This window comes from Littorina saxatilis, linkage group LG1 (assembly GCF_037325665.1).
Source record: "Littorina saxatilis isolate snail1 linkage group LG1, US_GU_Lsax_2.0, whole genome shotgun sequence".
NCBI classification, from domain to species: domain Eukaryota; kingdom Metazoa; phylum Mollusca; class Gastropoda; order Littorinimorpha; family Littorinidae; genus Littorina; species Littorina saxatilis.
In genome coordinates, this window is record NC_090245.1 from 73,677,108 (window position 1) to 73,700,588 (window position 23,481).

The following is a 23,481-nucleotide window of genomic DNA, read 5'->3' on the forward strand; positions in this document are numbered from 1 at the left end:
CAAGTGTGTCAAGGGAAACAACTCAATTTACTGCAAGCTTCAAAAACCGGGAAGCAATCACGAGTCGTGTACCCTGTATGGCGTCCCGTCCATGGGCGTGTCAGCGCGGTTACTGATTTATAAGCGTCCCGTCGCGAAAGTGTTAAGACCTCCAAAAATCTGAGAAAATCAGGTCTTGAAAAGGAGGGGGGTCTTAGAATGTCTGAAAAAGAGTTCTTAATTTGTTACGCAAATGTTACTTGATGATTATTTTGTATCTGCATAACGTTTTGTTACTAATGATATGATTCTATTGGTATTGCACATCATTCACATTTCTCAGTCGAGATAATAACGTTCTGTTTGTTTTAAAATGAGATTTAGTCTTTTAAATGTTATTGAAGATAGGATTTGAGGTGAGGATTTCTAAATATATTCTGTAAATATTAAAAGAATATTTTTGTGTGATGTGCGTCACATGTCCGTTACTTAATGTGATTCTGTCAGTCCTGCATCACATCCACATTTTTTAGTGAAGATATTGAAGTTGTCTGATGTCTTGTGTCAGGTACAAAGGCTGTATGATTTCAATGAAGCGTGGACAAGAAATTGAGCTGACAGAACCCATGACTCCACATTACTTCAACTCTCTCAGGCTCACCATCTTCCGCGGTTACGACTACATGCTGCAGGGAGTCCTGTGAGAGCTTGTTACTTCCTGGGCAAATGGGGATGGATGGGACTCTGTGGGGTTGGGGGTGATAGGGTGGATCAAGCCCAAGGGTGGGGGGGGGGGGGGGGGTGGGGGGAGGGCGGGGGGAGGGGGTTCGTTGGGATAGAAATGGGGGAGGGGGGGATTTGGGTGGGTGGGGGGTGGGGTGGGGGGATGGGTGTCTTTTGTTGACACAGCCGGGGCTATACTGGGCTTCATTTGCACATTGTCCTTTTGCACAGTGTGTGTGTGTGTGTGTGTGTGTGTGTTTGTGTGTGTTTGTGTGTGTTTGTGCATGTGTGCTTGTTCTGAGCATTTGTCTGTTGTATGTGTTTGTTTGCGTGTTTTGACTGTGCACTGTGCTGCGCTGCGAAAAAATTTGATTCTTTGTATTTTATGCAAGCATGTATATGTGCTCTTTGATGATTATTTTCCTCTTCATTTAAGACAAATTGTATTAGTTGTATATATCGTGTTGTGTTTTTGATTGAACTTGTAAAGCGCTTCGAGCTGTGGAGAAACGGTATATAAATGTCCATTATTATTATATATTATTATTATTCTCACTGTCTCTGTGGCCATGACAATATGCTTTCTCACAGGATTTCTCACTGATCGAGAAAATCTGGTTAAAACATGGACATTTGTTAAGGCAGATAGCTTAATTGGGACAAGCATGTTCACACCTCAAAAGACTGATAAAGATATAAAATCTTATTTTGTATGTGCATATGTTTTGTTGCATATGCAGAGAAATGATCTAACAGTTTTCATCACATGTTTATTTTTCTGAGGTGTTCTTTTCAGCAAGAGGATAGACATCGTACAGTGGTTTTTTTTCTTTCTAAAATGAAGTTGTTGCAGGAGATTTTGGAATTTGTGAGCGAAATGACTGGTATGAAGTAATTATGAATCTCTACATTTGCAAGACTGTCCGTTTCCTGTCCTTTATAATTTGCAAGTGAACAGTTTAAATCATTGCTTTTCAGGGTCAACGGCAAGACGATTTCATTCCGTGGAATGTCTGGAAACTTTTATGATGAAGACAACAATGAACATGGAGGTGTCCACATGAAATGTCGAGAAGGATATCTGTTGGAACTGAGAATGAAGTTCTCTGAGGTAAGTGATACAGTACAGTCAGTCAATATCAATCAATATGAGGCTTATATCGCGCGTATTCCGTGGGTACAGTTCTAAGCGCAGGGATTTATTTTTTTATTTTTTTATTTTTTATTTTATGCAATTTATATTGCGCAGGGATTTATTTATGCCGTGTGAGATGGAATTTTTTTACACAATACATCACGCATTCACATCAGCCAGCAGATCGCAGCCATTTCGGCGCATATCCTACTTTTCACGGCCTATTATTCCAAGTCACATGGGTATTTTGGTGGACATTTTTATCTATGCCTATACAATTTTGCCAGGAAAGACCCTTTTGTCAATCATGGGATCTTTAACGTGCACACCCCAATGTAGTGAACAGTACAGTCAGGCTGTGTAGCAGTGCGTGTGTGTGTGTTTGTGCGAGTGTGTTAGTGTCTTTGCTGGTGTGAGTGTGTGTGTGTGTTTGTGCAAGTGTGTCAGTGTGTTTGTTAGTGTGTGTGTTTGTGCGAGTGTGTTTTTTAGTGTGTGTAAGTGTGTGTGTGTTTGTGTGTGTGTGCGTGTGTGTGTGTGTGTGTGTTTTGACATTCCCATGCATCTTAACCTGTTGAGATCTATACCTGTTATTAGTGTACCTGCATACTTTTTATGTGACAATGTGTGCAGACACCTGGGAAGAGTGTGGTGTTATTTTACCTGAACGGTCTGAAGATCGTTGAGCATGAGATTGACGGCTTGGAGATGAAGCTTCAGCTGAAGAAGAAAGTGGCTGGTGCTTGTCTGATCCAGGCCCCGGGCGTTAGGGTGAGCACTGTCCTTGTCTGGTCTTTCTGTCCTTTGGTTGACATTTGAAGTGGCCAAGGTCACTGTGACTTTGAGTGCCTTGGAGAAGATGAGAACTGCTGCAAGAATGTGCAAAGAGAAGGAATCAGCGTGAAGTATTTTGTGTCTGTACACCTACTGACCTGTCTGGCTTTATTTTCTTTCTACAGTATTGATGTTTTTTGAGACAAAAGAAAACACAAAAAATGAAAATAAGAAAAAGTTGACCTCAGCCAGTGATCGAACCCATGACCCCCCCGATTTAGAGCGCAGAATTATCCTGCTGAGCTATGAAGGCCGCAGATAAAATTAGTGGCATTGGAAGGGGAGTATAAAATGCAACGCAGTTACTGATCGATTGTCGCAGAAAATGTTGTGATTGATGTCTTTTATTTATACCCAATGTATCGTTACTTAAATTATCTGGTACTATAACCCGACCATGAGTGGCATGAATACACACGCATAATATTGGCTGTTTGTATAGCGTTGGCAAAAGTGACTCACACAGACAGGCACACACACAAAATGACAAATATATATTAGATGCATTTCAGAAGCACTGATTGGCTTGTCTGCTTTATATTTCAGATCCCATGGCAGCAGTGCAAGAAACCGCCGCTAGGGAGCGTTGTGGAGTACCTCTCCCCTAATGACCCTTCCAAGGTCAACCCAGCCACCTTCACGGTTCCTCCATTGCTGGAGAAATATGTGGCCTGTAAGTCCCCATTCCAAACTTTTCCTGAAACATGTGCATATGCATATGTGAAAGCAATCAAGTTATTGGAAAAGAAATTTTTTCCCAGGCTGATGAGATTCTTAGAGGAGGGTCACCATGGGGGGTCTGTGCATGTGCACTTTGAGGCCAAAAGTGCCATGCACGGTGATCCACGGTGCACGTTACGAAAAAGCTCCATGCACGGTGCACGCCGGACCTCTGTGCACGGTGCACGCTACGAGAATTTCCCCATTCCCATGCACGTTACGTCCAAAAAGCCCATTCCCGGTGCACGTGGTAAAGCATCGCCCCCCTCTTAGAGCATGCGAAGTCCCAGAACAAAATTAAATATGAATAAAATGTATTTGTAGATGTGCACAGAATATGTCACTCAATGTCAATATGAAGCAACCAGTAAATTTCGAAAAGTTCCTTCAAAATTTTTTTGGCATTTTTGCTCAATATTTGTGGTTTTGTATTGCGCTATTGTTCACCAAAACAAGAAAATGGGTACCCGTCGTGATTTAGAAAATTCCGTATATCCGTACTATATATATATATATGTATTCAAGCTACATGACGGTAACGGAGATGACGGGCGCTTGCATTTCACCTCACGACAGAGCCAGGAGCTACCGGACAGCCCTGCCAATGTTTTTTTCGTAGTATGCTTTGGTGTGCGAAAACTATTTCACAATTTGGAGCATTTATTCTTTCTCATTTGCTGGAAAGCCGGTAGCGGAGATGACGGTTAATGGACCCCCAAGACTATTTTTTGCTTTAAGTAAATTGCTTCCCTGCTAGACTCAGACTCACCGCAACAGTAAATGAAGCCCTGTATTTCAAGTTAGTCCACAGCCGACCATAACAGAGGTTATACAATTTTAACCTTTACATCTTTTTGTATTAGCTGATGGGCCTCCGGACAACGAGAAAATGAAAGGGTTGCTTCCTATTAACATTGAGCGATGTGTGCATGTTCGCTGAAGAAGATGAAATAAAGAAGTTTGCCAGAGATGGAGATAACATAATTTTTCCGGCAGATTTTGACACATGATTAGTTTGTGTCAGTAAACATTGAAAGAAGCATTTGTTTTAAATGTATCGGTAAACTTAATTAACGGTGTGACGGACGCGTGTGAAGCATGTTTGAATCATGGATGTTTAAATGCTGTGTGGAGTACGCTCATTTTTCTAAAAATACACCAAGTTTGTTTAAGAATACTCCATGTGCAAAACAGAGATTCCCAGGTCTGGTAAATGCACAAATTAATAAGGTCACGAGGAAGTTTACTATGAAGATATAAGGACAATTGATCTTTAGGTGCACACATGCCCATATGCAAATTGATCTGTAAATAAAATGCATACATTATAGGTATATAATATATAAATGAGAAGGACTTTTGATCACAGGATGGAGTTTTTATTATATGTTTTCTTGTTGTATTTGTATGTGTATGTGTACTCGTACAATGACGTTCCTAAGTGCATGGCTTGCACTTGCAGTGACCTCAAATGGAACCAAGATTTTGTCCCACAAAGACGGTCTGATCAGACCCAGAGGCTATGCCACACTTTTGAAAAAGGAGTTTGATGCTACCATTGGTAATCCTTTCTGTTTGTGTGTGTATGTGTGTCTGTCAGTGTGTGTGTGTGTGTGTGTGTGTGTGTGTGTGTGTATGTGTGTTTGTGTGTATGTGTGTGTGTATGTGCAATCTTTGTTAGTCTAGCTCACTCGTTCTGTTGCCCTTACAGTCCTTGTCTCTCAGGGGTTTTGTCTGTCTGTCTGTCTGATCTGTCTGTCTGTCTGTCTGTCTGTCTGTCTGTCTGTCTGTCTGTCTGTCTGTCTGTCTTTTGCTCTGCCTGGCTTAGTCCAGCTCTGACCCTCAGTCTTGCTCTATCTGTACAACTTGCTGTATTTTTGTCAATATCCTGCTGCCTCTTAATTGCTCTGTCTGTCTCTCTTTCTGGCTATGTTTATTCGCCTTTGTCGGTCACTCTAAGTAAAGGCATTCATCGTAGTTGACCTGCAACTATTAGGAGTCGGTGAAGATCGATCCAGTAGACCTTCAACCAGAGGTGATCTGAAATTAACACATGTCCCAAGGAGAGACTGGATGTTACCTTTTTGTAATAATCACAGAAGTTCGAAAGTTTATATACCTTGAACACTTGAAGCAAATATAGGAGACGGAAACTTTGTTTCTGAAGATGAAGTTGAGGAATCTGCAGATTTCATTTTATTTTGTTCATAACCAAATTACCAGAATTTGATCTTGTGTTTGTGACTGACTAGTATTTACCGTTGTGGAAATTGGAAATGCTGCATACCTTCAGCTGTCTTGCTGGTCTTTTCTTGGACACCATCGTATTGTATGTGTGATGGTTATTTCAGCAGCCGGGGTTCCAGCAGTTTCAGAACAGCCTAGGGTGCCATTGTCCCTGTGGTACTTTTCACATGTAAGAATATTTTGTGTGTGTGTGTGTGTGTGTGTGTGGAGGGGGGGGGGTTACAGTGGAACCCCCTTTTAAGACCTCCACAAATCTGAGAAAATCAGGTTTAATAAAGGAGGTAGTCTCTCTCTCTCGACCTCTCTCTCTCTTTGCTGCCCTCTGTCTCTCTGTCTGTCTGTCTATCTTTCTGTCATTTTTGTGTTACTGTAATTGTTCTTTTGTCCAGTATGCTTTCTCAGTAATCGACATTGTTTTATTTTTTTGTTAGTGGCATGAAAGAAGTATGCAAATGCAGAGGAACCTGATTTGAATGTATCAGTTTGCATATTCAGACAGACAGTCCTGTTGCTATCTGTTATACTGAATTTCAGTAAACCTACTGGCTCTGTTACAAAGGAACCCCCCTTTCTAGTCTCCCCAAATTTTGAGAAAATCATGTCTCAAAAGGGGGGGGGGAGGGGGGGGGGGATCCTTAAAATGTGAGGTAACTTTAAAAAAAATCTGTCTTCAAGGAGGGGAAATCTACGATAAATTAAGGGTCTTGAAAGGGAGTTTCTTCTGTATCAGTAGACATTGTGTATTACTGGTTGCAGCACCAACTGTTCGACTGTGTGGAGGGTCTGCTGAAGAAGATCAAATCACAGGAGGATCTCATCGCCCCCTGTTCTGCCTTGTCTACGCCTTCAAGTATGCCACCTTGAAAATTAAGTTCACAACGTTACTCAGAAAACACAATTATGTGTTCTTTTAGTAGCCAATGTGATGTCAAAGACATCATTTTTATTTTTTTTCGTGGAGACAAGAAAACCTTGAAAAAACAGAAATAGCTTAGGGTTGCGTTCAACCAGAGTATTAAATTGTAAGAACTTTCTCTATTCCTGTGATTCAAATTTAGTATTTCATTTATGCATCTCTACATTAGTGTGTGTGTGTGTGTGCGTACTTGTGTGTGTGTGTGTGTATACGAACGTGTGAGTATGTGTATACGAATGTGTGAGTGTGTATACGTGTATGTGTGTGTGAATACGTGTGTGTGCATGTGTGTGTGTGTTTTTTTTTATGTGTGTGTATACATGTGTTTGTGTGTGTGTATATATATGTGTGTGTCTCTGTCTCTCTCTCTCTCTTTCTCTCTCTCTTATTTTATACTGTTTGTTACAGCAAAGTTTGCAGAAATGCAGAGAATGAAGCAGATGGTGGAAGAAGCTTTGTTTCAAAATGGTCGCGTTGACTACACAGGTGAGAAACACAAATTAATGATTAGATTGAGCTGATTTAAGTTTAAAGAGGAATGTGGGATTTTTCTTATAACTGGTTTGCAATACGACAAACAAAAACGCCTAAAGAAAATGAATATCAGTATGTGGCAGAGTGACAGTAGTTCCCCTTGTTGCAGGAGCTGTAGCTATTATATGTCTAGCTTTTAAATTCAAAACCTGAAGGTGTTCCTACAACTAAACTACACGCGGGTTCCTTTAACTGCTGCCATTATTATTGGTTTTGGTTGCAAATGACTGGGCTGTATTCAACACTTAAAATAATCATCACAAGTGCAGGGGTTCATGCATGCATGTCTGTCTATAGTGTGTGGAATTGTGCAGTCCTGTGTTAATGATATGAACAGTATTTTTTGCTTTGTTCGAAAGACACTGCCGTGATGCTGTTGCCACAAAATCTGATGGCGACTGATCTGAGGAACATCCCTTCCTACATCCTAACTACTGAACTGGAGGCTCATCCGTTGTGCTATGTCCGTGGTAAGGAGGAGCTCCCTGTGTACGCCGTCTCTCTTTGTCTTCCTGGAAGTGTGAGATCTTCTAAACCATCTGTAATGGTTGTCTTGCAGGGATGTTGCTTGGATTTAGTTTCTTCTGCATATTTGTGGATATGGCCAAACAAATTTGGGCAATTTTGCTAAGTTTTATGATAAAAAGTACCCATTTTGTTCAACTAATTAATGGGTTGAAAGAAGAAGGGCACACCATACTGCTCGAGTCTATCTTTGACTAGCCTGGATAGTGTCCCCTGATGTGCTTGTGTGTGTCCAAACTGGCCTCCCTATTAGTCTCCCACTGTGTGCCCATATACAGGTTGTCTACTAATTATTGAGAGTTATTATTTTGCTTGTAGTATAACCGTAATATTAACAGCACAGAGATTTGTGTGGAATGTAGTGAAAGAGGCCTTTTTTCTCTACTCACACAATCAAATAATTAACTGTATCTTGTCTTCCCTAATTCACAGTTTAACAATTAATGACCGCATGGTCTAAAAATGTGTGCTTGGGTTTGTCAGGGCGCAACGCACAGTATGCTCACCCATGGTCATTTTTCAAAGAAAATCTGGATCACCTGGCTCTTGTTTTGTATCCTGCACGCACAAAATTGGCTGTTTTCACAAAATTGGCTCTAAAAGAATGCTTCGTCCCACTGAGAAGGATGTCTTAGGCTGTAATTGCAACTTTTTATTTTATAATTGCTCGATTTGAAGTTGTCAAAAATCAAAAGTTGTGTCAAGAAAGCCTTATTATGCAACTATAAGGGCAATATCTGTCGTCTGGTAGAGCGAAAGGGAGATAATTCAAAAATGAAACTTGGTTTTCAGACAGAGCACTCAATAACCTTCACAGTGATATGTAATATGCTGTGACTTTTGTTTGTTATGAACATATACAACTTGTTTGAAATCAGAGGCAAAATTCTCAATAATTTATAGACAAACTGTAAAAAAAACTAGTGACACCTAGCTTGAACTTGTTACATCTATCAAAAGAAAGCCATGGTGAAAGATTCGTTCATGCATTCATTCATTCATTCATTCATTTATTTTTACTCAAGGTTGCTGCTAAGTAATTAAGCTATTGCAAAAGCTCCATTGTGCAGTTATATACAGATACATGTAATTTGTGCAGGGGACACCAACAGTGTAATGACAGTGCTACCGACGTTCAACCTGCCAACCCAGGTGGAGTGTTTCCGCCTGGTTCACATGGTAGACAACCCTGGTTTTCTTTTCCCCCTGGACACCGTGTCACTCAGGCCGCTAGTGTGGGCGTGGGCCATGATGCTGCTGCGTCTTCAGAAGGTACGAACCAAAGATTAGAGGAATCTATTTTGGACGGTTACATCAGTACAGTAGACTCCCTCCCCCCCACTGGTGTTGAATGACAGCTAGTCAAGACCATCATATTCTATCTATCTTGACAGATAAAAAGGAAATTGTAGGTGCGTTTTGTGGTTTATGCTGGGGGTTCACATTATATCAAGCATTTAGTTATGTGGATGATTTTCACCTGACTTGACTGACTTTATTGAGGTTTTGTAATGGTAATCTGTACCGTGGACCCATTTTGCTGGACATTTTATCCTCTTTTTTCCTCTCACAGGAAGGGCTGCAGAGCTACTCCAAAATGCTGCAAGGAATCCAAGGCATTGACAAGGTTCCAAATGATCAGGTATTTTGTGTGAAATCTTTATTGAAATATTGTTTTGTCGTCTTGTTTTTGCTCCATTGTATAGGGGCATGTGCACTTGCATGCAGAAGCAGACAGACACAAAAGCAGGCACATAATTATAGGCAGAGACTGGCAAAAAGAGGCACACATACACATGCATGCAAACGTGTATACACACACCCCCTCTTTACACTGCATACACACATCTGTCTGTCTGTCTGTCTCTCTCACTCTCTCTTTCTCTCTCTCTCTCTCTCTCTCTCTCTCTCTCTCTCTCTCTCTCTCTCTCTCTCTCTCTCTCTCTCTCTCTCTCTCTCACACACACACATCACACACACACACACACACACACACATACACACACACTATCTCTCTTTCTCTCTCTCTCTCTCTTTAATTTGTTAAGACCATTGTGCGTATACATCTCACACAAAAACAAATCACCATCAATCAACTTGTGTCGGAGGTTAACTTTTCAGAGACAGTAGCAGAGTAAATTGATGTGTCTGTCTTTAGATATGGGAGGGCCTGCAAGACGTGACCAAGAAGTTAGCATTCTTGCTCTACATTGGTATGGAAGGCCAACTGGGACAGTACTACTTCCAGGACTATGACACTCTCAACATCGCCATTGCTGTGAGTGTAGTGTAGTGGTGTGTGTGTGTGTGTGTGTGTGTGTGTGTGTGTGTGTGTGTGTGTGTGTATGTGTGTGTGTGTGCGTGTGTGCGTGCATGCTTGTGTGTGTGTGTGTATTTCTGTCTGTGTCTGTGTCTGTGTGTGTATGTGTGAGACTGTGCGTGCATGCTTCGCTGTGTGTGTTTCTCTTTGAGAGTGTCTGTGTCTCTTTGTATATCTGTGTGTGAAGGGTAGAAGGAGGGAGGAGAGAAGAGAGCCTGTGCATGTGTGGTTTGAAGAATGGGATAACTGTTAGCTTTGTCAGGAACTTGCTTTACGAGGAATGCATTCATCCTGTCCTCATGCAGGCCATAAAAGAAGAAGTACACAAGCATGTGACCCCTGACCCTCAACAGTATGGCCTTGACACCTTGACCTTGGCATTCACAGAGCACAAGCTGCACGTGTGTCCTGGCCATGCCAACACCTGGCAAGTGAACAAAGAGATCACTGAGGTATGAACATTGGCTTACCCTCTATCTGTATTTTATGTGATTATCTGTTGTGCCCAAAAATGTGACTGTTCTCTGGAGATTGCCCAGTGCACCTGAACCCTTTCACTGCCTGCAGGTTGTCAGCCCATATGTCCTGTGCAACTTGCTTTAATGGGCAAAAACTGCTAAAAAAAACAACAAAGAAAAAGAAGAACAACAAACAATATGTACGTGTGTGGTGTATTCATGCATACATCAAGGGCTTATTGTAAGTTGTCAATTCAAGTAATAGCAAGGTAATGCTTTGTATACAAATATTTACTGGCAGCGAACAGGTTAAAGTTACACTGTCAGCCAAACAGAAGTATTTTCATTGATCAAAGTCCTGCTACCATCTTGTCAAGTAGGCTAAATGATCGCGGCGTGGAGTCTGACAAGTAAAACCTTTGGTGCCTGATTGAATTGTGCAGGTACCGCCCATCTTACTGACAGTCTACCCGCAGTTCATCTACTCCCTGCTGCTCGCCAACAACAAGCTGAAGGAAATCCCCGCCTCCGTCTTTCTGTCGCTGCGCAGCCTCAAAGACCTGGAACTGTCCAGCAATCAGCTGACGGTTCTGCCTGAAGAGATCGGTCAGTGCAGACAACTGGAGACACTGGCCATGATGAAGAACCTGCTGAGCGCTTTGCCCGACTCTCTGGCCAACTGCAGGAAGCTCAGCCGCCTGGAGATCAGTAGGAACAACTTCACCAAACTTCCTGAGGTGTGTGTGTAGGAAGGGGTTGGGGAGGTTTGTGTGTGCGGGAGGGCTTGTGTGTGTGTGCGGGTGGGCTGGTGTGTGTGTGCGGGTGGGCTGGTGTGTGTGTGTGTGTGTGTGCGTGTGTATGTGTATGTGTGTGTGTGTGTGTGTGTGTGTGTGTGTGTGTGTGTGTGTTGCTTAAGGTGGGAGAGAGGTTTTTGCATGCTTGTGTCTGAGTGAGTCGAAGAGAGAGCACTGTGTGTTTCCGCATCAGCTAATTGTTGCGGTTTTCCTTAGAGCCTGATATGTCTGACACATCATGGAGTTATCTTTCTGTAATTTATGCAACCGTATCATGCAGGCTATAGTGAATATTCAACACATCACTTGTCCAGCTAACAACAGGTTTTTCATTAATTTTTCTTTATACTAGGTTGTGTGCAAGCTGACAGCCATGCGCAGATTGTACGCGCAGAACCTTCAACTCACGCAGTTGCCCGACGCCATAGGAGACTTGTGTCTGCTTCGCAAGCTGTACCTGAACGGGAACTGTTTGACGTCTCTGCCTGCTAGCATGGCCAAGCTCAAAAACCTGGAGGACCTGGGGCTGAACGGCGTTCCCTGGTGCAAGACGCGACAGAATCAGCTGCTGTCCAAGAAGAACTTTGAGGAGATGCTGGACAATGAGAACCTGATACGCTGGCTGGAGCAGAACGACAAGGTGAGGGACACTTGTTTGGAAATGTGTTGTGAGGGACAGTTGTTAAGAAATGTGTTGTGAGGGACAGTTGTTAAGAAATGTGTTGTGTCAGGGACAGTTGTTAAGAAATGTGTTGCAAAGAGTCGAGGCTTGATGACAAAATGAAGTTGAGTTGGCAGCAAAACCTTGGATGTGATTCTGAATTGTGGAACGTTAAGCAGCCTATCTGTTTTTGGATTTCTTGGATGTGAGCATTCTTTAATTTTGAGTACCCCAGAAAGACCCATTTGCACACAGTTGTTTGTGTATAGTGAGAAAAAGACTGCATAACTAACCTGCAAAAGTGCATGTAGCCTTAAAAGAAAACCATAAAAAGAAAAGATGACAACATTCTTTGTCACATGCATTTCACAATCCCTGTAAAAGGATGAATTGTAGGCAGTCATACAAAGAATCATGCAAGAAAAGGCTAGTAAGCATTGCAAATGTGCATTTCATGATCCCTGAACAAGGATGAATTTGATACCTTTCCAGGATAAGAACGCCCTGTTCGAGCAGTTTGACGAAGATGCTAACGGCACGCTTGATCAGCGAGAGATCGGCAAAGTGAACGCCACCATCTTCATGCTCTTTCCCCGTCTTGGATACATGGGCTCTGAGCCTCCTGGTAAGAAAAGCTCTATCGTTGCTGTCAGTGTGAGAGAATATGATATTATAGCTTCAAGATGGGAAGAAAGAATAATCCTGAAAATGTTTGAATCCAGACAGATCGAGTAATAAGAGTCACTGAGTAAAAAGCGGAATTGAACTTTGTTGGAATTCCACTTTTGAGCCCCCTCTTGCTTTTCACATCTCCTTGAAAATTGTCTGGTGTTTATCATGCATTCATTAACAACTAGCATTCATTCCAATCTTCACATTAGAACACACAAGCTTGTAATTCTTGAAGAGATTGTTAAGTATCATGCCGTCAAGCTATAGAGTTTCACACGTACCTCAGTCTGACAGCACTACATTATTTTTGTGTGTAGATTAATTTGCAGCACTGCATGGATAATCAGTTAGTACACACTCCTCGCCAGATGATCACAGATCACATGGATTTGGTAAAGTAGTGTAAAGGGATACATCATCAGTTAATACAGGGGGCCTGGTAGCTAAGTTTGTAGAACATTGGACTTGCGATCTGCAGGTCATGGGTTCGAGGCTGGGACAGACTCTGGTCAAGTTTATGTGCAAACTCAGAGATGGTATCCATGTCCGTCACCATTGTAGCACGTAAAAAACCTTGTTCGGCCTGCCATAAGTACAGGTTGCCGATTACACCTGAATATGCACACACCCGGGTCGACCTCAGCTTTCTACAGTGAGGAAGCAACCGGAATTTCCCAGCAATGGGACAGTAAAGGAAGGGAAATGAAATGAAAATTATATCTCTTTAGATGAGCACACACCAGATGGATTCCCCAAGGAGATCTTCGAGCTGCCCAGCCTGGAGTACCTGAGCCTGCAGTACCAGGGGCTGGTGGGACTGCCGGCTGACATCGGGCGACTGAAGAACCTGCGCACCATCAACCTCAGCCACAACCCCAACCTGCTGTCGGTCTCCGCCCAGGCTGCCAGCCTGCCACTGAAACGTAAGTAGTACAGTGGAACCCACCTTTTTAAGACCTAAAAACATTTGAGAAAATCAGTTCTTAAAGGAGGATTAAGGTTTAAAATAGGGGTTAAATTACAGGTGTTGTGCACAGAAAATCTTAAAAAGCAAGGTCTTAAAAGGGAGGAGGGTCTTACAAGTGAGTGTAGCAGGCATGGGAATTGTCCGCCGAAAGGTGGATTTTCGCCGAATATTTTTTTGTTCCGCCGAAAAAGCAAAAGTGTCCGCCGAAAAAAATAAATAGGGGAGGCAAAAATGGTTCTAAAAACTGAATTTAATTGCAAACTTGGAGCTTAGATGACACCAAATTGCACAATTTGGGTTCTTTGGAGAATCATTTTTCCGGGGGAGTATGCCCCCGGACCCCCTACTTTGATATTACTTACACATTTTCAGCCTATTTTACTTTTTTCAATTCCCATGCCTGGTGTAGTCTTACTTCAGCAGGACTAATAGACATCTCCAGTTAGTCACCACCCATCCTTTCAGTGTACCATGCTGACTAGCTCGCTTGAAAAATGCGTGGTCAAAGAGATAAAACATTGAAAAGGAATTGCTTCACTCACTTTTGGCCTGATTTTGTATTACGTCATTTCCTCTTTTTGTGCATGTTGTTGGTTCTGAATGTGTCGATCCTCTCTGTGGGACAAGTAAAAGGGAAACAATGTTGGTCGAATCAAAATGCAATGAATACCCCAGAGTCTTCATGGCACTAATATGTTCACAACAAAGAGCATCATATAATTCAACTTGCGAACATAAGCATGTAGTTTTGGAAAAAACAAAAGGAAAGAACCGAGAAAATGGAAAGGACGTTTTGTTTTGTGTCACCAGCTGTGTCACCACAGTTTTGAAGGTGAAAATCTGCCTTGCGCTTCTCTCCACCGTTCTCTCATCTTGTATTTGTTGTGTACAGGGCTGGAGCTGGAGGACTGTCCACTGCTGAAGACACCGCCCAAAGAGATCCGCGCCAAGGGGTTCCTCAGCACCTTCGCCTTCCTCAAGCGTCTGCTGAGCGGCTCTGTGGACTGCAAGCGCACCAAGCTCATGCTGGTGGGACTGGGAGGGGCAGGCAAAACCAGGTGAGCACTTGTTGTATTCCGGAAATAACTCTGTTGGGTTTGTATGGGTTGTGAAAGAGTAAATACTCTTGCTTTTAGTGAGGCAAGCTTTGTTGTTTTTCTTCTTCTGTGTTCATTGGCTGAAACTCCCACATACACTCGTGATTTTTGCATGAGTGGGTTTTTACGTGTATGACCGTTTTTACCTCGCCAATTAGGCAGCCATGCGCGACCTTTGGGGCAAGCATGCTGGGTATTTTCATGTTTCTATAACCCACAGAACTCTGACATGGATTACAGGATCTTTTCCGTGCACACTTGGTGTTCAGCTTGTGTGTACACACGAAGGGGAATAAGGCACTAGCAGGTCTGCACATAAGTTGAGCTGGGAGATCGGATAAATCTCCAACCTGAACTCACCAGGCGCTGCCGGGATTCTAACCTAAGAGTTTTGGTTTGGAAGGCCAGCTTCTTATCAACTAGGCCACTGCGCCCGTCCAAGATCTACATGTGCCCATTGTCCACGAGTTTCAGACACACCATTGCAAGTGACTAGCCCATGATATTGCAAGGGGAAAGTTTGACTCAATAAAAGCAAGAGTATTCACTCTTTCACAACCCATAGAAACCTGACATTTATTTCCTGGCACCGTCTATTCAAGGCAACTATTTGTAGTTTTGTTCTGATGACATGGAGTTTGGATCAGGGTTTGGGGCAGATATCCTCAAGTACATTTGGTAGGAAAAATCAGGGACATGGGGATGTAAAGATACTGGCTTAATTGGGCTGAGATTTTGGGCTTCGCACATAAAAGTATTTTAGCCAGGTTAGCAGTTGTACCTTAATCAGTATGAAGAAAATAATTTGTTGTTCATTTGTGTAAACAATCATAAAAAACAAAATCCAAGTAAGAATTTTTGACTCACATGCGAAGCAAAAGTGAGTCTATGTACTCACCCGAGTCGTCCGTCCGTCCGGAAAACTTTAACGTTGGATATTTCTTGGACACTATTCAGTCTATCAGTACCAAATTTGGCAAGATGGTGTATGATGACAAGGCCCCAAAAAAACATACATAGCATCTTGACCTTGCTTCAAGGTCAAGGTCGCAGGGGCCATAAATGTTGCCTAAAAAACAGCTATTTTTCACATTTTTCCCATTTTCTCTGAAGTTTTTGAGATTCAATACCTCACCTATATATGATATATAGGGCAAAGTAAGCCCCATCTTTTGATACCAGTTTGGTTTACCTTGCTTCAAGGTCAAGGTTACAGGAGCTCTTCAAAGTTGGATTGTATACATATTTTGAAGTGACCTTGACCCTGAACTATGGAAGATAACTGTTTCAAACTTAAAAATTATGTGGGGCACATGTTATGCTTTCATCATGAGACACATTTGGTCACATATGATCAAGGTCAAGGTCACTTTGACCCTTATGAAATGTGACCAAAATAAGGTAGTGAACCACTAAAAGTAACCATATCTCATGGTAGAAAGAGCCAATAAGCACCATTGTACTTCCTATGTCTTGAATTAACAGCTTTGTGTTGCATGACCTTGGATGACCTTGACCTTGTTGGTAGGAAAAATGTGTAAAGCAGTTCTCAGTGTATGATGTCATTGCTGTAAAGGTCAAGGTCAAGCATGTGAGTCGTATGGGCTTTGCCCTTCTTGTTATTTTTATTTCACAGCTTGGTGAAATCTCTAATGAGTGATACAAGCAAAGCTGACATGGCAGTTGGAGAAGAAATCACAGATGGTGAGTCAGTGTTTTGGTTTTTGCAGTATATGTGTGTCTGTCAGTTTATATGTGTGTGTGTGTGTTTTGTGATAGACTGGCTGTGAAGGGTTAACACTATTGTGACTAGCATTGCCACGGCGTTAACGTCTTGCCTGCTCAAGCTTGCCACCAAGAAACTTAAAAAAAACAGTAACTGTAAAGAAATCTGTCTAGCAAGCTTGAATTAAGTCTAATCACCACCAAATGTTGTGTACTAATTGAAAAATGGATGCCCAGTTCAGTCGTGCTATTTATAAGTTTGTCACGCGATTTGTTTTATCAAAGGGGGGTGAAAGGGGGATAATTTGTGTTTTTTAACGTTTTTTTGTGTGTTTTCTTTTCCACTGCTTTTTTAAAAGTTATTTTTTAACAGAAAGCATTATAAATAATGTTATAACTAAACAAGGTGTAAAACCTATGAATTAGCTGAAATATTGTTAACATTGTACACAGAAATAAGGAGACAGTACCAAGAAAAAAAAAGCAAATCACGCATTCACTCACAGCATCCTGACTCAAATGAAACAAAATGTGAGACTCACCAAATAATGTCCAGGTAATCCATATTGAATATAAGTCACATTTTCACAACAAAGTACCAACTGTACACCTATAAACATTTCCAAAAGGATTAGGAGGCTCCACCAGCCATTGTTATCAGTACTGCCACGCCCCCTTGCACCTTCACGATTCCGAGATACATGTGCGTCAAGCAGTACTGCACCCCTGCCACGTGTAGTTTGCCGACTTGTACTAGCAACAACAGGACTGTTTCTTCCTCACTATCACTGCTATTGTCGCTTTCTTGAGGCGAAAACGACACGTCGGAATCATGATCTACAGGATCCTCAAGATCCAACATCCGGAGAATCTCCTCCCGTGACAAGGCTCGCCTTCGATTCAGCTTTTTTGTTCGAAAAAACCACGCAAATCTGCACTAATTTGATCAGGGCGGAAAAGGAAGTCACGTGTATCAAGAGAAACAACTCAATTTATTGCAAGCTTCAAAAACCGGGAAGCAATCACGAGTCGTGTACCTTGTATGACTGTTACTGAAAAATTCACATCCCGTCCATGGGCGTGTCAGCGCTGTTACTGATTTATTCACCTCCCGTCGCGAAAGTGTTAATGGTTCTACAGCCTTTTTACTTACTCATAGTCCTTTTAACTGTATTGAAAACACTAATTGATTGATTGATTGATTGATTGATTGATTGGATCTGTACAGGTATTGACATCTGTCCATGGACGGTCAACACAGAAGAAGGGTCACTGACGTTCAGTGTGTGGGATTTTGCTGGTCAGACTGTCTACTACAACACACATCAGGTCAGCGTACATACATGCATAGACTTTCAAGGTTTAATAATGTCTCATAGACATTTTGTTTCAGTACATTTTTATGGACAAGTATTCGCCTGTGGTTAGACTGTGTGACATGTCAAGTAAAATTGTCACTAGCGTAAGGAAATATAGTTTGGTATAAGCTTGTATAGGTATAAGCAGGGGACTGTTGTAAAAATGATAGCAAACAGGCTTTGCCCTACGTTATACCCAGATTTAACCTGGGGGTTCATATGAGAATGCTGATTGTTTTTTCTATGGGGGTAGGATAGGATGGGGGAGAGGTGGTCACGGTTAGCATTAGAGTTTGTCAGCCATGTTGGAAGAAGTTGAATTGCTTAAAATTGGGAAATTGAAATGGGTTAACTTGAGCTGTTTCTGTTTCAGTTCTTCCTGTCAGACCGAGCGGTGTATCTTCTTTTGTGGAACATACGTCTGGGTTACGAACACGCCGGTCTGGACTTCTGGCTCAGCTCTATCTCTGTGCATGCCCCTAAAGCTCCCATCTTTGTCATCGGCACACATGTTGATCAGGTATATTTGACCCTAGAATATCCCTGTGGTGCTGTCTGTCTCAGTGAATTCCAATGAAAAATATACTTGGTGTTTAGGGCTAGGAAGTTAAGGATAATTAATTAATGATTTTTTATATAATTTTTCTTTCTTGTCTGGATAACTTAGGGGGTCATGCATAAAGAGACCGATTCAGCAATGGTCTTGTACTCAGTTGTTGTTTTGTGCTTGTTTTGGGTGTCATTGTGTGAATTCTTGCAACAGTGAATTCAGATATATAGTTTTGGGGCTAGAGAGTAGAAGTCTATATTATGGAGGCCATTGGTTTGAAGGTCATTAATTGTGGCAATTCTTGAATCATGACAGTTTTTAACTATGGTTGGTTTAGACTTTCTTATTGCCACAGCAACATATTTACCTTATCAAAAAAGAGATTGGTTGTTTGAAAGGGTGTGTCAGTAAGATTGAATGAATGTGTAGATGGCTGGTTATAATTGTATGAGGTGTTCAGAATTTGTTTAGGCTGCAGTAGAGCGGTAGAATAAATATACCTTTCCTTGTGATAATGCTTTTAATTTTTGTGGAAATGTTTTGTTCAGGTGTCAAAAGTGGAGCTGCCATTGAGAGAGATGAAGCAACGGTACAGTCAGATTGCAGACTTCCACTTTGTCTCCTCCTTCTCTGGACAGGTATGATGGACATTTCTTGGCATAGTCCCAAAATAAACCAGTGGAAGTGATGTAACATGGTTAAAGAAGAACAACCATAGCTCAGTTGGTAGAGCACTGGACTTGTGATCTTAAGGTTGCAGGTTCAAATCCGAGCCGGGACGGACACGGGTCAACTTTATGTGCAGACTCACAGAAGGTATCCAGGACCCCCCCCCCCCCCCCCCGTCACCACCTCAGTCATTCTGCCATAAGTGCAGGTGGCTGATTACACCTAAACATGCATACACCTGGGTAGCAAGACTCTGTTGCTGCTAGCTTTCCACTGGGAGGGAGCCACCCGAATTTCCCAGGGATGGGACAATAAAGTAATGGAGATGAAAAAAAAAAAAGAAAGATTCACTCAGTGGGACAGTGAATCTCACACCTGCACATGGCTATATCAGGTTATTGCTAATTTCTTGTTAGTAACTTATAAACAAGTCGCGTAAGGCGAAATAACAACATTTAGTCAAGCTGTCGAACTCACAGAACGAAACTGAACGCACTGCATTTTTTCACCAAGACCGCATACTCGTAGTTTCGTCAGTCCACCGCTCGTGGCAAAGGCAGTGAAATCGACAAGCCAGAATAGTGCGGTAATGGTCGCGCTGAGTAGGATAACAGTAACGCTTTTCTGTATCTCTATTCTTTTTAGCGTACTGAGTTTATTTTTAATCCAAACATATCATATCTATATGTTTTTGGAATCAGGGACCGACAAGGAATAAGATGAAATTGTTTCTAAATCGATTTCGAACAATTAATTTTTATCATATTTTTCATATTTTAAATTTTCAGAGCTTGTTTGTAATCCAAATATAACATATGTATATGTTTTTGGAATCAGAAAATGACGAAGAATAAGATGAAATTGTTTTTGGATCGTTTAGAAAAAAAATGTTTTTAATGACAAGTTTCCGATTTTTAATGACCAAATTCATTAATTATTTTTTAAGCCACCAAGCTGAAATGCAATACCAAAGTCCGGCCTTTGCTAAAATTTCAATCAATTTGATTGAAAAATTAGGGTGTGACAGTGCCGCCTCAACTTTTAGAAAAAGCCGGATATGACGTCATCAAAGACATTTATCGAAAAAATAAAAAAACGTCCGGGGATTATAATTCCCAGGAACTCTCATGTCAAATTTCATTAAGATCGGTCCAGTAGTTTAGTCTGAATCGCTCTACACACACACACACAGACAGACACACAGACACACACACACACACACTCACGCACACACACACACACACACACACACACACACACACACACACACACACACACACACACACACACACACACACACACACACACACACACACACACACACACACACACACACACACACACACATACATACACCACGACCCTCGTCTCGATTCCCCCTCTATGTTAAAACATTTAGTCAAAACTTGACTAAATGTAAAAAAAGAGGATTTTATAATCTAGCAGTGCATGTGGCAGTAACTCGAGCAATGCAACTTCTAGATCAGGTATCTATTTGGAGCTGTGCTGTGTGATGTTAATGTAATGTAGAATAGTTTTCTGTAGTGCTTGAAAATGAGATGTTAAATGTGACCTGGTGTTCAAGATGAACACTACTGTGTGGATCCTTTTAAGAGTGTGGACATGGATCTGTACAGATAAGCAGATGACCTGGTATAAACAGCCTTGAGTATCTGTTATATATGAACTTTTCTCCTTGTCCTTGGTCATTTTGGTGTTACAACCCTTAGAAGGGCACCAAATTATATTTCTATGATCCCCCCCACCCCCCGAATTTGTAGTCATTTTGAATGAATTTAAAAACTGAGATTATCGACATGTCAACGACCATATTCTGAAATTTTGTTGGTCTGATTTATTTCAGGGCATTGCAGACCTGCGTGAACAGATGATTGAGGTCACACTGCAGCAGCAGTACATGGGGGAGAAGATTCCTGGAGTCTGGCTTGGCTTTGAAGAGGCCCTCAACAAGTATATGCTCTTGTCATTGCTTTCAAGATAATTACAATCCTTCTCGCGTATATCATTATTCTTACTGCCACAGATCTGTCCAGGCTTTTACATGAAAAAAGACCACCCTCTCACTTGGTCACATACCCAAATTCAAAAGTCTGGCTGCTTTCTGTGCAGAGTGGGAATTTTGTCAGAATGAATTTTGTAAGTACAGTGGAACCCCCCTTTTAAGACCCCCCAATTAAGACTCCCTACCCTTTTAAGACCCTGTTAAACTTTCTGTTCATAATCCTCTTTAAGATTACCCCCCTTTTAAGACTCCCTCCTTTTTAAGACCTGATTTTCTCAGATTTTTGGAGGTCTTAAAATGGGGGTTCCTCTGTATCTGGTACAATATCTGAAATTGAATATGTCCACTGTGCACAGAAAGGAGTGCAGACTGCTGATTTTGGGTGTGTGTTAAAGTGGAAGGGTGATCACATCACACGGTAAATCCACGGAACGATCTGTGATCGTGGACATGACCCCTTACATGAGGAGAAATGTACCTTTAACCAATTTTTGACAGAGTGCAATTGTGGTTAAAATAGTTTGAATCTCTGCACCTCCTAAAGGGGGGCTTTCACGCAGGGTAGGAAAGCTGAAAAATGGCGGTGAAAGTGAGATTCTCTGGAGAATATAGGCAGAGAATGAGGTGTCTGCAGATTGGACAATGGAATAGAACACTGTTCTATTTTTATTCTCTGGAGAAAGTCAACAATCAGTCAGCTCATTCATCGCTCTCGCCGGAATTAGTTGCCAACTTGTGGATCTAAAGCTAAATGTTGGTTGTAGGTAAAGCATATTACTGACTGATGCATGTTTGTTGTTTGCAGGGTGACTGAGCGCAGTGTGATCCCATACACTGAGCTGGAGAAAATTGCAAACCAGTCTGGCATCTTTGAAAAGTCAGAGGTAACAGTGCTTTGAATGTCCTCATAGAACAGATTGATGGCATGTTCATATGTTACAGTGGTCCCTCCTTTAACGGACACGCTTGGGACATCACAATTAACCCTTACACTGTTGCAATTCTGTAACACATGTTACATAGCCACTGGTAAATTAACAGAGAAAAATAAAGAAAAACGGTCATATAGGTTTTCGCATCCATGGGAGGTCATCGGAACCGACCAGACTGACCCAGTAGCGCGACATATGTCGTGACAACCAGATGACAGTATACGTAAAGTAGTGCGACAACCAGCCTAAGGGTTAAATCCCTCCCACCATTGTAGGTGGTCTCTCACAAGAGAGATTCTTCCCCCCTTCCCCCGACCCCTCCACAGTATCTCTGTGCTTGCTACTGTGTCTCATCGCAGTATTACAGTGTTAGCTACAGTGGTACCTGTGATGAAAGGACACCCATGGGACCAGCCAAGAGCTAGCGTCCCTACATTACAGGTGTTAAGGGCAAATATACTTGAGTTTATAGACCAAGGGACAACAAGGTGTCCTTTATTGCAAGGTGTCCTCTCATCGGACAGGCCTCACATCACAGGTACCATTGTACTGTGCATTGTATCAAGTGGTCCACTCCTGACTATCAGTATATATTTCTAGGATCACTTAGGTACTTAATTGTCTTAGTACCAGGCTGATCACTACAGCGTTAACACCTGAAGACAAATATGACACCGATTAAAGAAACCAAGATTTATTTTCTTGAGCCCCTCTTCCAAAGTAAAATCTCTGACGCCAAAAGCAAAACAAAGTTCGAGAAGATGTCATAATGTGAATGATGATGTCACCTAAACATTCTGTTGCTTCTCATGCATGTCTCCTAAAAGCCAACAAAGAACTTCGATAACGAAGTTTGTCTCGGTGACTTTATGATATCAGCAGGAGAAAATAACTCGTTAGGTAAGCGCTAGGCTGTGCATGTATCGGTCTTGTATATCATTAATTACGAGTGTTATTACCAGGTGGTTCAGGCGGTTCAGTTTCTGCACGAGCTGGGCTCACTGCAACACTTCACCAAGGAGTTCCTGAAGGACCAGGTGGTTATCAACCCCCAGTGGATCGTCGACGTCATGGCCTGCGTCGTGTCGGTCAAGGGCTCGGCCATCAAGGTCAGTGCCTCTCTCTGCTTTTACGCGTGTGTTCTAGGAGAATCTTAGACAAATGAGGCTGAGATCTAATAAACAAAAGGAAGTAAGCGCTCTAAATGCATACGACATGTGTAATAGAGTAAGTGAGATTAAATTACATATTCCTACTCCGAATCACATGTAGCAGTTGACTCAGTCTAAAGTGCTAGGTCTGAAAAGGCTACCCGTCTAAGGGGAGCAACCCCAACTAAAAAAGTGTAAACGTAGCTATGGTAATGACGACGCACCCAGGGAGTTACCTCCCCTCTTGCGTACCACGTCACTACTGCTACTGACCACGTGACCCCTATCATTCGACACTTCAGCTTTCTAGGGAGCAGGTCGTGAATTTTTTGGCTCTAGTGGAAGTTCGCTGTTTGGTGTTTGCTTAGACACCCACCGGCACCCACACACCCGTCTCTTCACCCGCTGCACTGGTAGTTGGTGAGCTCGTTCCTTTACTTGTATTGAACGTAATTTTTCAGTTGCTACTTGAAATTTTCGGCCACGTGTTGGTC

At 42.0% G+C, this 23,481-nt stretch overlaps 1 protein-coding gene across 1 annotated transcript in view; it reads left to right on the forward strand.

Moving 5' to 3' along the window:
- Positions 1 to 23,481, forward strand: part of LOC138978544 (uncharacterized) — a 98,808-nt gene that overhangs the window by 52,166 nt on the left and 23,161 nt on the right. The window contains exons 21-45 of the mRNA XM_070351293.1: positions 548 to 679; positions 1,681 to 1,813; positions 2,468 to 2,605; positions 3,215 to 3,341; positions 4,851 to 4,949; positions 5,740 to 5,804; positions 6,392 to 6,485; positions 6,960 to 7,037; positions 7,445 to 7,555; positions 8,710 to 8,882; positions 9,184 to 9,252; positions 9,769 to 9,888; positions 10,236 to 10,382; positions 10,832 to 11,125; positions 11,535 to 11,822; positions 12,336 to 12,468; positions 13,244 to 13,438; positions 14,375 to 14,540; positions 16,216 to 16,283; positions 17,533 to 17,633; positions 18,036 to 18,182; positions 18,761 to 18,850; positions 20,746 to 20,852; positions 21,710 to 21,788; positions 22,799 to 22,945. Coding sequence (XP_070207394.1) covers positions 548 to 679; positions 1,681 to 1,813; positions 2,468 to 2,605; positions 3,215 to 3,341; positions 4,851 to 4,949; positions 5,740 to 5,804; positions 6,392 to 6,485; positions 6,960 to 7,037; positions 7,445 to 7,555; positions 8,710 to 8,882; positions 9,184 to 9,252; positions 9,769 to 9,888; positions 10,236 to 10,382; positions 10,832 to 11,125; positions 11,535 to 11,822; positions 12,336 to 12,468; positions 13,244 to 13,438; positions 14,375 to 14,540; positions 16,216 to 16,283; positions 17,533 to 17,633; positions 18,036 to 18,182; positions 18,761 to 18,850; positions 20,746 to 20,852; positions 21,710 to 21,788; positions 22,799 to 22,945 — 3,301 coding nt within the window. The remainder of the gene's footprint in view (positions 1 to 547; positions 680 to 1,680; positions 1,814 to 2,467; positions 2,606 to 3,214; positions 3,342 to 4,850; positions 4,950 to 5,739; positions 5,805 to 6,391; positions 6,486 to 6,959; positions 7,038 to 7,444; positions 7,556 to 8,709; positions 8,883 to 9,183; positions 9,253 to 9,768; positions 9,889 to 10,235; positions 10,383 to 10,831; positions 11,126 to 11,534; positions 11,823 to 12,335; positions 12,469 to 13,243; positions 13,439 to 14,374; positions 14,541 to 16,215; positions 16,284 to 17,532; positions 17,634 to 18,035; positions 18,183 to 18,760; positions 18,851 to 20,745; positions 20,853 to 21,709; positions 21,789 to 22,798; positions 22,946 to 23,481) is intronic.